The sequence below is a fragment of the Perissodus microlepis genome, chromosome 15 (assembly GCF_051167445.1).
Source record: "Perissodus microlepis isolate ML-2025 ecotype Zambia chromosome 15, ASM5116744v1, whole genome shotgun sequence".
Taxonomy (NCBI): Eukaryota; Metazoa; Chordata; class Actinopteri; order Cichliformes; family Cichlidae; genus Perissodus; species Perissodus microlepis.
In genome coordinates this window covers 18,675,738-18,693,540 of record NC_140475.1, presented here as the reverse complement: position 1 = coordinate 18,693,540, position 17,803 = coordinate 18,675,738, and the positions used below count along the sequence as shown (strand labels likewise).

The following is a 17,803-nucleotide window of genomic DNA, read 5'->3' as shown; positions in this document are numbered from 1 at the left end:
CTGTAGGTGTAAATAGGACAACGTGTTCAGGGTGTTGCCACATTTACCGGCTCCAGCCTCTGTGTGAACCTAATTGGATTAGTTACTAGGAAAATGGATAGAGCCTTGGTTTTATATTCAAAAGCTCACAGTCAAATTAAATTCATTTTAAATTACAGCATTTCACTTTATACTTAGAGCTATGTCATCCATGCCTGTGAATTGTGAGGGAAATGACATCCATTTGAAATAATTTAGAGAAAATATACTCCATGAGAAAATAGCTTTTTCCATGAAGTTTAGTGTAAAGAAGGGATTAATCAGAGGCCTCTCAGAGGCAGGACCTTCCACAGCTGTCGGAGCAGGAAGCAATAGCAGGTTACCTTTGCTAACAAGTTCTTAATGAATACCCATTAGTAGGCCACTGGTATGGGATTGTAGGAGGCTGCAGATGCAGGCAAGAATAAGTCAGTTTAAGGCTTTAAAATAAGCAATAAAATCCTAAAATCTATTCTACAAGTCACAGGTAGCAAATCATTAAAAAGGCTATTTGATAAACAGTATCACAAACAAACACTTGATCTTTGAGGAATATTAAGTGCATACTTAGGATCTATTTAGTTTTTGACATGACTGTGTGCCCACTTGCAGGTAAGCTTTTCAGACAGGCAGGAGTGTGTTGAGGAAATATTACACATTTTGTCAGTTTGTCCCAGGCTTCTCAAACTGAATACATGATTTGCATAAAAGTGCCTAAACTGAAATCAAGCTGATTAAACTCATATGGCAGCTTTGTTTGGCAAAGTCAGCCTATTCTACTTCAGGGCCACAAATCCGTTTCCACACATTTCTGATCTATGCATTGTGCTTGAAGTTTGAATCAGTCCCAGCTGGATTCTTATGGGTTCCCATGGGGATTTTGAGCCAGAGAGGACAATTATAACTGGGAAGATGGTGGCATTTCACCATCCAGACACTGAATTAGCCGATGCTGAAAGGGCACCGTTTATCTTTTGTTGGTGTAAAGTGCAAGGAAAGTTTGTCCTCTTTATCCAGGTTACATGGTGGTGGCCTTTGCTAACTTTGATCCATTTACATATTTATATGTAAAAAAAATTATATATATATAATATGTATTTTTTTTTCTTCTGCATCTGTTCATACTATTGCTGGAAAACTCATACATCTGCTGAAGATCTAATTTCATTTCCCCATCATTTAATTTTCCAGTGTTTTACAGTACCTGTAATAGCAGCCTCTCATCGCCAATGATGGCGGCTTTCCTCCAGTCAATTACTTCAGAGAAGGGAAGCTCCCAGCCATTACTTAGAATAACTGGAATACAGGCAGCCTGTGAGGAAATACAAATGAAAAATTAAAAACAAACACAAAGAAAGAGGCACTACAAGCAGAGGCCATTCTATTTTGAGCTGAAGTGGAAAATATGTCAGAAATTTACTGTTGTTAACTTTGTGGGCAACCATGGGACTCCTAGCATAGCTTAAATAACACACTCTCAAACACATTTGCAAATTGGATAGAAGGATATCAGCTGAGCAAACAGGGGGTGTGGCATTAATTCACTTTAAAGTTTTTGGTTGTGATTGTGAACTTGTCCAGTTGTTCACCTCAGCAGGGCTGTCCTCCCTATAAGAAAGAGGTTAAATAAAGGCTAAAGAAAACATTAACTTGAAACTGTTTACAAGATTTAGTAGATAAAGTGAAGGAGAAAAATCACAGTGATGCATAAAATGTAAGCAGAATTTTAAAGTAGAGCACTGGGATGGATCAGCTTTTGGTCTTTTTTTGTAAGGGATTTATCTTCTTTGGTAGCTTCCCTTTAATGAGACACTTTCAACACGTTCCAAATAAGTCTTTCCGAAACAAATGGAGTTGCCAAAAAGATTAAGGACAAAATAAACTGTATTTATTTATTTTTGCTGTATGCCTCAATATTTAGAGGGTTCATTTGTGTGACTTGATTCATAGGGAGCTGATTTCATTTCCCACAGGAGCTCTGTGCGTTGCTCTAAATTCATTTTATGAATAAGAATAACTTTATTAATCCCCAAAGGGAAATTGCTTTGTAACAGTTGTTCAAAATTGTGGAAGTTGTAAAATTATACAACTTCAGCAGAAAGAAAATAAATTTTACAACTAGATGGAACGAAGGACCTTCCATGACGTTCGCTGGAGCAGTTAGTCATTCTCAAAACGGTTCATCATTCGTGTTTAATCGATGAGAGTTGATTGTGCACTCCTCTGCACTATTAAACTGTGTTTAAATGGAAGATACTCTATTTTCTGGCTAATTTGTTTCATTTCACATATTTTATGCATCATTTAAAGGCTTGTGGTGTTGTTTTATTATATTCTCTGCTAAGATTATTATAACAGCTTGAACAACCTTGCTTCACATGTTAGAAAGCAGTTCTAGAAAGCAGGTCTAGGCTCTTTAGACGCCGATCCATGACTGAAAATACATGGTATTGTGCATTTTCCTATTCAGGTATGCTTGGGATCAGTTTTTCCAGACATACTTTTTTGTCATCATAATTTCATTAATTTTAGCAAGATCCCCAACACCAGTGGCTGAAATGCAGAGCCTCCAGCACATTTTATAGATAGCTGTAGACACTGCTTTACCTGCTCCCTGATGATTTGAACCACAAATTTCACATTTCAATCACTCCGAATACTTTTTGTCACTGATATGTAGAGTAGATGGACCAACTGAAGGGCTGGATGCATCTCTCGGTTCCTGCATCAGATCTTTTCTGTTTTTATTTTCTTTTTCTTGCTAGTATAAAAAGGCCTAACGATACAATTTAAAATGAGTTCTTTGCTAAGTTGTCTGTTAAGTTTAGACACAAACCTGGTTAGCTGCCTGTTTTAATGCTTTAAGCATGTTTTTGCTTGTTAAGGGGCTTAACAAGCTAAAAACAAATATAGGTACAGGTATAAGGCGATGTTTAGCACTGTTGCCTAACAGCAAGAAGGTTCCTGATCTTAATCTTTTTGTTTGGTGTCTGTGCCTGTGTAGGTTTTTCTCGAGGTACTACAGCTTCCTCTCCTAGTCCAAAATCGTGCTTGCTAGGTCTAATGAGTGGCTCTAAATTGAGGTAGAAGAAGCACTTCAAGTTTACATGGTAAAATGTTGCATGAATGTACATTTAAGTCTGGCCGGCTTATTTAAAGAGCCTATATTTTCAAAAAGGTCCATTACATTGCATTAAATTGCTTTTAGGTTATAAGACAAGAAAAAATCTAAAATAAAACAATAGGAAATTTGAAACTCACACAACATAGCAAAAATATTGTTGCTGTCTGTTATTGAGTTAAAGATGCACTGCGTTATATTTTCCCTTTGCTGGCAAAGGCGACCATTACATGATGTGTGTGCAAAGAGCGGCTGCTCAGGCCAACTGTTGCCCCTCCACATGATTCACTCTGTAGACGACCATGCCAGAGTTGGTCAATGTACACTCAGCGGAGCTGTCCTGTGTGACATCCTTCCAGGAATCGTGCTGTAGCTCTATGATTCCTGGAAATCACAGCAGCAAAGGAGGCATTTAGTGTCTCTTTATTGTGCTTGTCTTGTCCACCACGGGAGTGCTTGCCTTCTCTCAAATAATTTCTTTAGCAAATGCTTGTCATCTATGCACATCTGACATGCAGCACTTAAGCACACTGCTTGAATATATTCCTTCTCTGGTGTACCAGGAACTTTTTTCTTGTTTTTTTAATGGACAGAAACCTTCTGAGATCGCTCATATAAAGTTCTTCAAGTAAGTTCAGCCATTTCTTTCACTAGTGTACAACAAAGAGGGCATCACAACCAAACAATATACTTAGAGATGGGACTGCAGGCTGATTCCTCCCACACTCTGTCAAAGACTGAGGTGGCTGTGTCTAGTACTATAGGACACCGACTACTAGTGACAGTACAGCTTTAATTTTATATTGCAGTTTTTAGAACTGTTTCATTTCACTTAGAAGAAATACAATTTTTTTTCTCATGACTTTAAATGGAACACTTTTGAATAGAAACATTTTGTAATTTGGTAAGTTACCTCTATGTTGGTGAGTTATTTTTACTAAATCAAAAAGGCCAACTGCAGTTTCACTGATGAAAATTTCCAAACATGAACAAATGTGTTTTTTGCAAATTAATTCTTCATGTGTGGTTGTTAAGTAGCGGCATAGTGTCTGCAAAGAACGAACAAATTTCAGTGTGTTTGGTATTTTCATTTAAAGTTCAAGTTTGACTGGATTCTCAATCAAGTGAAATCGAGAGATTAAAGGAGATTCACAAAATGCCGAGTGCATTACGGGTGACCTGTCGATGCAAATTCTCACTGCTTTGATTAGTCTAGCTTTGTGAGATGACGTTCTCTTTTCTCATCTTGTCTTTTTTCCCCACTGTCATCCTCTTACATGTCTCTCTGTTTGTCAGTCCTCTCCTCTACTGTCCTCTGAATTTTGATGATTATTAAACCACTGCAGAGGTTTATTTTCTCACCTCTAGCAAACACATCGGACATGCTGAAAAGGCCATTAAAATAATCGAGATGCATTTAAATGAAAGTTTAAATAAAAGCAATGAGAACATTTTTTAGACACTTCTTCTTTCAGCTAAACCTGCTAGCTTTGATACTGTAAAATTCAGCCTTGATTTGCTCGTTGCTTTTGGTTAAAAACAGTGAAATTTATGGTACCAGAAATCAGCTACAGAGAAGTCAGTTGTGTTTGTCTTATTTGTCTTATGTGCACCCTTCTAGAAGCAGACATATAAATGTGTTTTAATTACTAACATTTATAGTTTAAAATACTTTGCTCACAACTAAAATATGTATGCATACCTTAAAATCTGCAAACTTTTACAAAATATATGTTAAGCATTAGTGAAATAGTGAAGAGTTCAACACAAACTGGAATTGTGTAAAGTTCATCTTCAAAGGAAACATTTTTGAACCTCTGAAATGTACTGTTTTCAGACACACCTTTGGTCTAAGGGCAAACAGTTTTTGGTTTGTTTTGTGCTTTCTAAAGTTTCTCAAGTTACAACTTAATTAGTGAGTGTTTACAGTCAGCATTTTTCGTGCAAACTATTGAAGCTGACAGCAATTAAAGCAAATATTGAGGGTTTTAACACAGTACAGTCTTTGTGACTGACTTCACAACCATCAACCTCCAGCAATGCACATTTTTCCTTAGTGACTGGAGGTTGCCAGCGGGTCGTCAACTAGTGTCTGTGTTGTATAATAGAAATGGGAATCTCTAGCCAGCCTACGATATGATATTGTCACAATATTTCAATATTTTGGCTCTGCATAAATAAAATTCATTTTCAGCTCTGATACAATATTATTGTAGTTTTTTATATTTTGCGATATGCTGATCATTGCAATAACATACACTGCATTTTATTTATTTTTTAACTACTCAAGTTGGCAATTTGAAGTCTGTTTCTGATAATATACGAATTACCTCTGATAAATTGTCAAAAATCACATATTTGTTGCTGCCTACATAACCAGAAATTCCTATTATCAAAAGTTCTCATTTATTTTTTACATTTCTGCTTAGCAAGCTTTCTGTTCTATAGAATTACAACCAGCTGGCAGCCAGTTGAGTCTTCTGTAGTTCATTCCTGACAAAGACTCCTTTAGACTGATGGCAACATGTTAGCAATCTGTCTTCATTTATAAATCAGACAGCAATTATTTGCACACCTTCAGCAATCTCTCTGAGCATGACTGCAATTAGTCCAAGTCAGACTGTGGCTGTTTGCAGAAATGTTACCACCTATTAGGCAACATGTTCAATCACCTTATTGTCAAGTTATTGTGAGTGTGCAACATCATCAGGTTCTGGGCAACCATTTGGTCACCAAAAGTTGCAGCTGGATTGAATACAATCTTTTGTAACAATTCTTTTTTTTTTTTTTTGGAGGGGGGGGGGGGTTATACAGTAGTTTGTTGCCATATTTTTACTAGTGTGACCGAGCCATTAGCTTGCTGTATTACTGTGCTGTATCGATTTATGCCTCTATAGTGTCTAGGCTTGTGCAACCTCGTCCTAGTCAAACGTCTAAAATGTTCTAGGAAAACAGAAACACCATAAAGGTTTTTAGAGTGACAGTTCTAAAAAACTCCTGAGGTTAGCATGCACCGCCCATTTATGTCTGTATGTAAATGTGTATTCTGTCTACAACAGAATGCATAATCAGAAGCATAAAATAAACAAAGAAGAACAAGGAAAACAAGACTGCCAAGGGCAACCACAAGGCAGAGCCAGATACTTAATGTCAAAACAACATTACGACAACGTGCTAATGCAAGATGAAAACGTCTGCGGTCTGAGGATGAGTGTGAATGTCCCTTTTTTGCTTCTCTGCGGTGTATCAACAGAAAGAGGCTTTTCGTGTCAGTGAAATGACAGATTGCCAATAGTAATAAGACGCTGTGCTGTAGGAGGAGGACACGGAACTGTTTGATTAGTCAAGTTTCTGAGCTGAAGCTTTACAGCCTGACTGACAAGCCTTTACCAGTAATTCTGAGAAAACTTTAGAATGATAAGCACGCGTGCTTGGGTCTATTTTCTCTAAAAAAGGAAATGACCAGAAGAAAATTATTTAATTTAATTAAAAATCTGGGTGTTTTAGACAATAAATATTAAAACAACCACCTTTTCTTTTCTTTTTTTTAAGATATTAAACCTTTTTTATTGGGATGCATCCGATATTTTCTCTTATGACTCTGACAGCAGCCCAGGATCCACTGGACTTCTTCATGATTTTTTTTTGTTTAAGTTACCATTATTAAAACATACAGCATAATATGTTATGTATAAACAACTAGAAAAAACAAAGGAAAAAAATCCCAATTTCTTTTAAGATGTGTTTCCCATATTATTTGTGAGACATCTCATATGATTTTGCCACTTTCTCGTTTTTTTCATACAACAGAAAATGGGGCCTCATGCCAAACATGAAATAGTCATAAGATACCAACTATTTGTTCATGAACAGGGATATGAATTGTCTTTATTTTGGTGACAGATTTTAGATAATTTTAGGTAACTCATCATCCTAACCCTAACCAAGGAAATTGAGCTGTGAAACATGCAAATAGTACTGATCTTTCTGCTAATCTCTCATATAGTTTTCTTGCATAAACCTAACCAAGCGTTAAAGTACACAAACTTAAATAAAAATAAATAAATAATAATAATATTATATATACATACATACAGATATATATATGTATGTATATATATATATATATATATATATATATATATATATAATTTTAATATTTCTTATCTATTTCTCTTTCAGGTGGAGGGTAGAGAGTAAAAAATTTCAATAGAAAATTCCGACGTGGTAGGTCAAGGCTAAACCTGACAAAATGATTACATACACATCACTGTTTGAAATCTTTTTTTCTGAAGTGAGAATATGATCAAAAGTTTGGATACAAAAAATAATGCCACCACGCACCAGTCATACAGGCTAAGGAAAAAGGTCAATTCCCCAACCAGTTGGCAAGTGATTGCTAGACTAAGCTGTGCAGCACTCTATTTCTAAACACTTTTACCTCTTAATAGCATTAAACCTCAAGCAACCATTTACCCACTGGTTGTGAAATACACACTACCGTCTGGTGAATGGAGGTGTGACTCATGACATATTTTATACAAGTATGTATAAAACTACATGGACCAATCAACAATATTTAAAGACATTATCCATACACATGCAATTGACTGATTTACCTGCAAGGCCTCCAGGAAGCGGAAAGATCCAAGACGCCGGCCCCGTGGCACCAGGCAGAAGGTAGAGTTATGAAGTAGCTCCTGGTAGTCAAACCTATGCAAAGACACAGTTTTAGAAAATAATTAGTAAGTGGGCAAAAAAAGTGACTAAAAATGTACAAAAAGGGTTTTGTTATGTGAAACGATATTTTAAATATATTCTCAGAATCAATTATCAGATGAGGAAAAGAGAGATAAATAAAGATAGTCAAATGTCTAAAAAGCACACGTGTGTTGTGCATTGTTCAAGATATTTCAGTGCATTTTTCTGATCTATAGAGTGGAAACAAACAAAGGCCAAAGTGAAAAATGATTGTCAGGCTGAATCTATGCTCCCACTTTGTCACTTCCTCCTCAGTGTCCAAACCTCAATTTCACAGAACAATCAAAAGCAGCTTACTTTTAAATGACTACCGCAGCCTTTTTTCAAGGACTTTCCTAAAATGTGTCTTTGTAGAAGTCAGGGTGGTACCTCCTTCAGATCAAAAGATATGGAGGATGGTGGATAAATAATAAAATGTGCTGGAAATAGCACTCTGCAGTTGTTATAAAATCAAACATAGTGGCCCTGAACACATTTCATCTGATCAAGATTTGAGAACAGAGAATCGTCCATGCTGGGTTGCTTTCAGTGAAGGCTTCAGTCAGCTGTGTTGGAGAGAACTATTGATCTGAAAGCATAGTTTATCTTGTCCGTCAAGTGAGATCAATGAAAACGTTTGAAGGCCAGTGCTAATATTTTTCTAATGAAATTCTTTTAGTGCAGGTTATCATCCCCTTAGGGTAGAGTGAGTTAGATTTCACTCAAAGGTTAGCTGATTTCAACTTGAAGCTAGTGTGACTGCAGAAAAGTTTAAAAAATAAGAAAAAAATCAAATCATAACCATCAATCGCTTGCCCTTGTACATTGCTCCTACATAGAAAACTGAAAATTCAGCAGTAATAATGGACTCGGCTGAGAACCTGAAGTTATAGAAAAACATGTATTATGAATGTACTGTAGTAATGGTGGTATGAATAATCATTAAACATAACGTTGGCGGGAGACCTTTTTTCTTGCCATAGTTCTGTAGTCTTAAGAAAAGTGTGTTGCTGATAATACTGGTACAAAAGAAATATTTAATATATACTGATGACACAGGAAAAAGGTTCATACAGAGATATTTAGACTCAGGTTTTAGTACATTTGTAACCTCAACATGATTAACGTTTGGAGTCTAGTTTTATTTGCATTATTGTTAATAAGTTCGAACAGGACAATTTTTATCTGATCTGTGTTGTGAAACATCACTCCACCTGATTTTGCCTTAGGTCTTTTCTGTAAAATGGGATTTCTTCCTCCCCACAGTCTCCACGTACCTGCTCACAGAGGATTTTTGGAGTTCTCTTTCTAATATTATTTTACTATTGTAGGGTCTTTATTTTACTAGAAAGTGCTTTGACATAGCTGTTGTTGTGAACTCTGACACTATTCTGTGGTGTAGAGTAGAGACAGTAGTAACACATGTCCCATGTATAGTGTTATTTAGTTTTTGTCCCATCTCCCACTGGAAAGTGAGATAAAAAGACTGTAGCAAACATAAAAAGGAGCATCTACTATGCAGATAATCAAAGTAATCAAACATATATGAAGTATTATATATGTTCTAATATAATACTGAATTCAGGAACAGTAATGCAAGATCATACAACATTAAAAAGAAACATTTATTATACTTATGATGCTAATATTTACAAGAACTACTACATTTTCTAAATTTTTATAAAAAAGCATAACTAATGCCTAAAGTCCAAAATGTGGTCATCTAGAGGTAACGCATCAGTGATCAAAAATGATTTGTCTTTAAAAAAAAGTTTTCTATAAACTCTAATAGTTGGACTTCAGACTTTAAACAACTTTTTTTTTCCTGGCAAGTCACTTTTGTCAGTCGAAAGTCTTTGACTTTAAAGCTCTGACAGCATATGTGTCAGCGTGTGTGTGTGCGTGTGTGCCCGCGTGTATGCGCATGATTTGAGGGCTGGCCTGAGGAGATTTCAGTTTGGAGTCTAATCTGTCTGGGGATCAACTGTCCACACAACCTCAACACTAGACAGGTGTGTGTGTGCATGTGCACGTCCACCTGCCTGGAATGTCTGCCTCCATAATGTGGGTGTATGATAAGTCTTCATGATGAGAAAGCGTCTGGCATATCACTTACTGTCACTGCACTTTTTGTGTGTTGCAGTGTGTGCGTATATGTGTTTGTATTTGTGTGACAGAGGAAGCAAGCATAATAAGATGTCAGACATCCAGTTTGTCACCCAAAGACAAGGTCATGTTGACTGCCACTGAGGGAAATGAACAAAGACAAAGTCAGCTTGTCACATCTAAAGATGGGAATTTGAGAATAACAAGACATACTATTTGGCTAAAATTAAATCTCACTTCACCACACAGCTCCTCTGATTCACGCTTTCATTGCCAAACATGACTTTTTTGTAAACTTTGTTTAATAAAGCCTGATTTGTTTTTTATGATGTCATCATTGCCTGCCTTTCCCAGAGGCCAATTCTGTAATGAAATGCCCGGGAAACCTGGCTTGTTTTGGTGAGGTGAAGCTGTTTTGTCCTGAGATGCAAGCTGAACCCTAACTTTGGACATTGGAGGATTTTTGAGGTCCTTTGGCATAAAAGCCCCAGAGTTAGTGATACAGAGATGGAAGCAGAAATGGAAGTGACACATATATCACAAAATATGGAAAAGTCAATGTCTCCAAGGATTAATTAGATACACTGTCCCTGAAGCAGTACAACATATACAAGTCTGGGACTATTTATAAAGTATATTCTGTTCTTATTTCATCATAAATGATACCTAAAAATGTCCTTACTGTTTAAGTTACATGTTAAAGATCGATGTGAAGAACTATAAAGGCTCTCTGCAATGGTTTAAAACCATCAAAAAATTCAGTAAAATACTATATTTTTGGCAAGCTGGTAACAGTGTTCAGACATGTCGTAAAATCCATCGATCCATTCTCGTCCTTTTATTATTTTCAGGGTCGCGGGAGGGGGGGGGCTGGAGCCTATCCCAGCTGTCTTAGGGCAAGAGGCACGTCTTTGGACTGTGGGAGGAAGCCGGAGAGAACCCACACAAACATGTGGAAACTCACTGATGGAATTGAACTCAGGACCCTCGTGCTGTGAGGCAACAGTGACAACCACCTTGCCACCGATGCTGTAAAATGACTAGCAAAATGTTTTGTGATTTGAATTCATAACCTTGTTTAAAATGGTTCGTCTTCTGGTAAAGTTTCGGAGGCAGTCGTGCATTTTAACCAAACAGAAAACTGAGAAAATGTGCTCTGGATGCTCAGAAAGTGCAGATTATGAAGTGTCTTTATTAGATATTAGACTGTCGTCGCTCTCACTGACTGGCTGATCCTCTCAAAACACAATTTCTCAACTGATTAAACTGTCATCACACCTCCTGAGCCACCTGCCGCAGTGTTTGCATTAAGGGGCTGCAGGGTGTCTCACCTTACACCTGTGTGTGCACATATGGCTCTACCTTTTCCTTACTGCTAGTTTCCGTAAGTGAATGACAGCGTGTGTAAGCTCCATGCTCCTCTTATGTACATTTATAATGTAAACAATTATTTTTTTCTTGTGCAGGTGACACTGTTCATTTTCAGAGATCTCCACTGAGTGTATGAGAAGGACCGGTTATGCGACTACAATACATGTCACAATATGTTTACAATACCTATGTGAAGCAGTGCAAGAGGTGCAGCTGTAACTGTAAGCAACTATGTTGCACATGCAAATGAGGATGATTTGTTATGATATCTAAAATATAGCACTCATTATTAAAAGCAATCAAGAATATCTCCTTCACGTCTTTTATGTTATCTTTATTCAACCAGTTTCTGGTGTATAATCAGCCTTCCCTCCACTTTTCTTGTAATTTTCAAATACTAAATAGGTTTTGTGTGATTTTCTTTCTCCTTGTGTGCAGGAAAGTCACATAAAGACAGACAAGACAAAGTCAGAGTTGGATGATACCCAGTAAGAGAGAATTATGAATCAATACGTGCCACATAGAATCACTCAGAACATTTTAGCTGAAAAACAAAAGAAAGAGTGTTGTTCACTATAAAGTAAAAGGGTTTTCTCAGTAGAAGACACTAAATAGTTTCAGGAGTGATGGATCAATACAGTTTACAGAGTGAAAAATGTGCCCTTTTATATCTGAAGACAAGCCAGAATCCAAAAAACAAAATATTTCACAGAAAATACAATACAGCTGGAGAGCTCTCCTCACAGAAAGACAGACAAAAATATTGTTGGTAATTGACAGCTCCGTCTGTTGTTTACTGTCTGATTCAGAAAATATTTCAAAAGGTTCCCAACACGGCTTGAGGATAAAAGGGTAGACACAGATACAGACTGATGGATCAACAACAAAAGTAATAGGTTTATCTAATTCTCCAGAAATTAGAACTGAATCCATGACAGCAGACAATAATTTAACCTGAAATTGACAAGAATCAGTGCAATGATGTGAATCTTCAATGAGATGATTATCAGTTGACTTGTCTGGTTTGATATTATCATATTCCGCAAACACGCTATGCATTGCATGTTACTGCCATTGGTTTCACTGTCAATAGAGAAAAGTGTCAACAAATGTACTGACCTGCATGTTTTTAAACTGGAAAAAAAGAATAGCTTTACACGTGTTGCAGAAAAGCCCGTATTTAACTAGACAGTCCAAGCTCACAACATTTATTATGACAAATGTGATGTGCTATGTAAACTGCAAATGCCTTTACCAGTAATTACTACTACTACTCTCTCTCATACAGACATCCCTCTAGGTGTAATTGTTCAGTATGTGTGGCTTATCATTTGCTGTGTGGACTCATAAATTATGAAGCAGAGAGACACAACAAAGAACATCGTGGAAGAGAAAATAAACAGCCTTTGTTCACAGAAGAGCAAACAAGGCTAAAATGTTGCTCACTTGTGTAATTTAGGAGAGAATGTTTGTTTTTTGTTTTTTTTATACAGCAAGTACCAACCGATATAAAGACATATATCAAAACAAATTAGGCCATTAAAATTCAGATGATAACAATAAAACAGAAAAAAAAAGAAGAAAAAGGAAGAAAAACAAGAAAACAACAATCCACGCACAGAAAACAACAAAAAACAAACAAACAAACAAACAAAAAAAAAAAAAAAAAAAAAAGGAGAGAATTAATTGAATAACTTGAACCACACAGTGGAAAATGTCTTCCTTAGAACAACTACTCAATGCGCCAGGGTCTTTAAATGCACACACATCAGCTACAGTCATCTGTTCTGCTTCATTACAAAGTATTAAAGAAGTGGGTAAACATTAGCTGACATTAGCAGCAGCACTCAGACTAAGAAGGTCTTGCTGTGAGAAAATGAATTTTCTCTCAAATTTCAATTGCGTCACACTGTAAAATAAAGATAAAACATAAAAATAAAATAAAAACTAAACGTTAACTTGGGGATTCCCTATTAACAGCTCCTCGTGGTGATAACACTTGCTCCCATTTTTAAAGAAAGAGACCTCCAGCAGGACTAGGCTAAGGAAGAGTCAGCAATCTGCTGCAATTAGTTGAAGTAAGGTTAAGAGAAGACAAAAACTGAGAGCAAAGAGATCATAAACAGCAACGAATAAAACACAACTAAAGAAAGAGTAGACAAATCTTAATGAAGTGATAAGCAGCGAGTGGAGGAGGAGAAGTGCTCAATCATGAAAAGTCCCCCCAGTAGCCTGAACCTATAGCAGCATAACTAAAGGATGATCCAGGATTACCTGACTTTAAGATTTACTAGGACTAAAATTAAAAGTGGATAGCGTTTGTCTCCTGAACCCAAATTGGGTTCCAGAGGAGAGGGAGCCTGATAACTGAAGGTTCTGCCTTAATTTTGGAAAGTCTATTAACCACAAAAACATGCATTTACTACTTATTGCTAAAATATAATAGTGAGAATACAACAAATATTCAATTAACGGTTTAATTAAACTCCATTTAATGTAAAGATTGCAATGAAAAATAATTTATGAAATTATGTATTTATTTATTTTTGCTTTTGACAGGAAATGCTTGGCAACCGAAAAGTCATTATTTATAGTTATAGTCATCAATTATAACTTTTATGAAAAGTTATAACACCCATAGCTGGACTGGCCATGGTGATTTTTTGTTTTTATGGGCTGATGTTTTGTTGTTTGTTTGTTTGGGGTTTTTTGTAACGGTATAAACAAAGAAAGGTGGTGGATTGGCTACTTGGTCATGATCGACTTTGGGCTGGATAGATTACAGCCGATGAGGTCGAACTTTGAAGTTTCGTATTGAGCTGAAAAGGAACACAGTTTGTCCCCGACTTCAGCTAGAATGGAAAAAGACACAAAGCTGGAGTTATTCTGCGTCTTTACGCTGTCAGTTGCCTCTTCTTCTCTTAATCTCTCCCCCTCCCTCTCCTGTTGCTACTTCAATCATGAAACTGATCGATGATCAGCTGATCGGCTTTTCTCTCTTGTTTGTTTATCGCCCACTTTGCGCCAGAAAGACGAAACCAGCGGAGGTCGCGTTAAACAACAGCAGCACGTTTAAGCTTGATCAGCTGTTGTTAGAATGTATTTAATATTAATTTCTAGTATCAGCTGATGTTTGCTGGAGCCACAGCTGTAAAGCTGCTGGTCATGATGTCGGTTTGGATATGTGGTGAGAGGGAAACATGAAGATGAAACCAGGAGATGTCCTTACTGAATCATCAGAGCTGAAAAGGTGATGGAGAAACAGGTTTACCTTTTAGGTGACTTGAATGAGTTGAAGGGAAGTTATAAACTGTGACAAATAACACCAGGATCCTTTTTTACGTAGCTGACAGCTGGTAACTGTGCAGGGGCGGGTCTAGCAAAGTTTTGCCTGGGGGCAAGGTAGGGCATTAACAGGGAAAGGAGGGCACAAAGTCTTGCTTTTCTTTCTTATTCTCATTTCAAATGTCTAGTTTTTAATAAATAATTATCTGAATCTTACAACTAAAGTTTTCATCTGATCTAAAATGCGTGGAAGCCCATTAGTGTATGTAGTAAATATTAAGTCTAATATACACACTAGTAAGTTATAGTACTTTTTTCCTTTGGGAAGGTACCATCCGTGCAGTCTGCAGTTCTGTTGATGAAAGATGTTGAATCTATTTAATTATTGTAGAAAAACAATTGATTTCTGTGCATTTGTTTTACACATACATTAAATTAAAGTTAATTATGTCAATTAAGCATCATGAGGCGGAGGGTGGGGGGTGGTTCCTTATTTTTATTTTTTTTTGCTACGAGTTGGCAGTTAGGTTGTTTAATATTTCTGCTAAATACTGTTTAGAAAACTAGAATAGGGAGGAATAGGATGCTGTAGGTTTAAGTTTATCCAATTGATACATTAATACCAACAAGACAGTGTACATCACTGTCACAACAGCATTTGTTTTCATTCAAAAGGCTTTATGGATTTTCCTATAATACCTGGTGGGCCGGTCTCTAGTCTAAATGCCCGGGCTGATTTTTTGTCCCAGTCCAGCCCTGATAACGCCCGTTTGTCTTTATCAACTTATCAACAGAACGCTGAAAAGTTCATGTACAAGACTAAATCAAAGCTCATAGTGAGACTGTGGAACTTCGGGGAAATGTTCCTCCTCCTGATTGTAAACACTCATTGTCATCATTGGCATTGTACTCTTGCGTCTATACTGGATTATTAGAGTTAGTGTATTCCATAACAGTAACACCAATACTCTGTTTTTTTTTTTTTACACAAATTTGGTCTTTCATTTACTCTTAACCATTTTTTAAATCTATTTATTTATTTTAATTTGTCAGCTACTGCAATTTGCTTCATTTTTCCTTTGTAAGCCAGCTTCCGAAATTGACATTAAACTACTGTTCCAAAGGGTACAAAAAAATCAAAGACAACCCAGAAAGACTATCGGAAAGATGTTTAAGAATACATGTATAAATAGTTTACTATGAGTTTCCCTGACTTTTTTAAAATGTAAAATGAGCATATGTAACAGTCCCATATAGTTTGGTATATTGCACTGTAGCTGTTTCCATGTGACTGCTTATCGAAGACGCAAAAATAAATATCAAAACAATTCAAGCGACACCTCTTAACAACTCTAAGAGCTCTAAGAACTGGACTAAAGGGGATAAAGTTAACTCCTACAACAGCCACAGAAGAGTATATCAACACCTAGCTCTTTAGAGTCCTTTGGAAGCTGTTTAAAAACTCATCAAAGCATTAACAAGCTATTTAGTCCATCATTAGAGAGTGTGGCAGGGAATGTGTGTACGTGTGTGTGTGTATCTGAGAGAATCAGCGGCTGTGTTCTGGCTAATGTGTGTTCTCACATTAGTGCAGAGGCATGCTTGTGCATTTAAAAGCAGTGCATTGTCTCAAATTTGCATTCAACAAATCAAATAATTCAGAGGCCTTATGGAAAATGTTTTCATGCTTTAATGGCCAGTGCTGCAAAGAATCGATGGAAAGGAGCTGAGGGAAGAACTCGCTGCTAATTTAAAGCTTTTTAGTTTGTTTTCACAGAGATAGAAAAAAGTGGAGGATTCCTACAAGTGAGCATATTTTGATGAAAGCAAAGTAGACTTAGATTTTGGTTAAGCATGTGCTGCAGAGGATTAAAGGATTCAGTAAGCTTTAAGCAAACTGCTTGACAGATATTTAGACAGTCAGAAATGATTAGTAAGAGAGTCAAGCAAGCGTGAAACACAGTCCTTCTGTCAGACACTGGTGGAATCTCCCAGACAAACACAAGGTGTCCTTTGGCATTGGTGCCATAACAGGCTGGGTTAATGGCACGGATGCCAGCGTTTCAGCTCCAGCTCACATATAGATGGTTATAAAAGGCTACTGGCATCACATTTAAACACACCAGGTGAGTGTCAGTCTTTAATGTGCAGAGGAAACCCAACTCATATGCTTTTCTTAAACATAACCAAATAGTATTTGGCATCTAAAACCTAATGTAATAAAACAGCAGCATTTGACACCCTATAATGGTGATACTGGAAAGACCTTTTCAGCAGGGCCTCTCACAATGGATCTTTCTTTTTATAAAAGAATAAATCTGTGCTTAACCCATGCATACAATTTTATACTTAAAGAGCCAAAGGTTATTCACCATCCACCTGCTTTCTTTTATTTTCAAAATAACTTAATAACTCAGACCTTTTCTTTCCCACCTGAGCCACAGTTTATTTCTCAGGGGACATTGGCCACTAAAATCTGTGTTTTCCTCCTTGAACATTATAGTTTCAATGTATCCAATTATTATTATAATTTTTAGTGCATGCTTCTTTTCCAACTTAATTTTTTTCTGCTTTTTGCTTATTACAAAGTAGAATGAGGTATTATGGCTGCTGTTGGCAGGCTTGTACCTGTTGATTTCGAATGAATCAGATTCAGTAATACATCAGCAAAAATGGGGTGTAGCTAATTTGTTATGAACAAGATCCAATAATGTACAAGGTGACAGGATATAGTTAGGACTGGATCAGGTGACCCTGAATCCTCCCTCAGTTATGCTGCAATAGGTGTAAGCTGCTGGGGGATTCCCATGATACAAATAGCATTTCCTTCAATAAAACTGAATTGATTTGAATTTGCACCCCCAAAACAGGCTAAAAACTACATTTTTCAAAAAACAAGTTTTTTTTGGTGAGGATATAGGATTTAAAATCTTTTTCAGCCCTCACACAACTATTCCATCACTTTTATGAGCAGAACTGAGAGCATCACAGGAGTTTAGACGACAACAAATAATATGCAAGTTTGTATGTTTGAAGCATAGCAGCAGTTGTACTTTTACAGTTTATAACCTTGGCTTAATGGTACTTTTTTGTGAAATAAAGACCCTACAATATTAGTGAAAACCTCAAGAATGACACAATCTCCTATGACCATCAAGGAAG

General features: G+C 36.7%; 1 protein-coding gene across 1 annotated transcript in view; it reads right to left on the bottom strand.

Annotated features, from left to right (window-relative positions):
* The window catches only part of LOC146372038 (exostosin-1), a 291,065-nt gene that overhangs the window by 51,191 nt on the left and 222,071 nt on the right, over window positions 1-17,803 (bottom strand). Inside the window, exons 4-5 of the mRNA XM_084953298.1 lie at window positions 7,759-7,852; window positions 1,223-1,330 (exon numbers count right to left, since the gene is read on the bottom strand). Coding sequence (XP_084809424.1) covers window positions 1,223-1,330; window positions 7,759-7,852 — 202 coding nt within the window. The remainder of the gene's footprint in view (window positions 1-1,222; window positions 1,331-7,758; window positions 7,853-17,803) is intronic.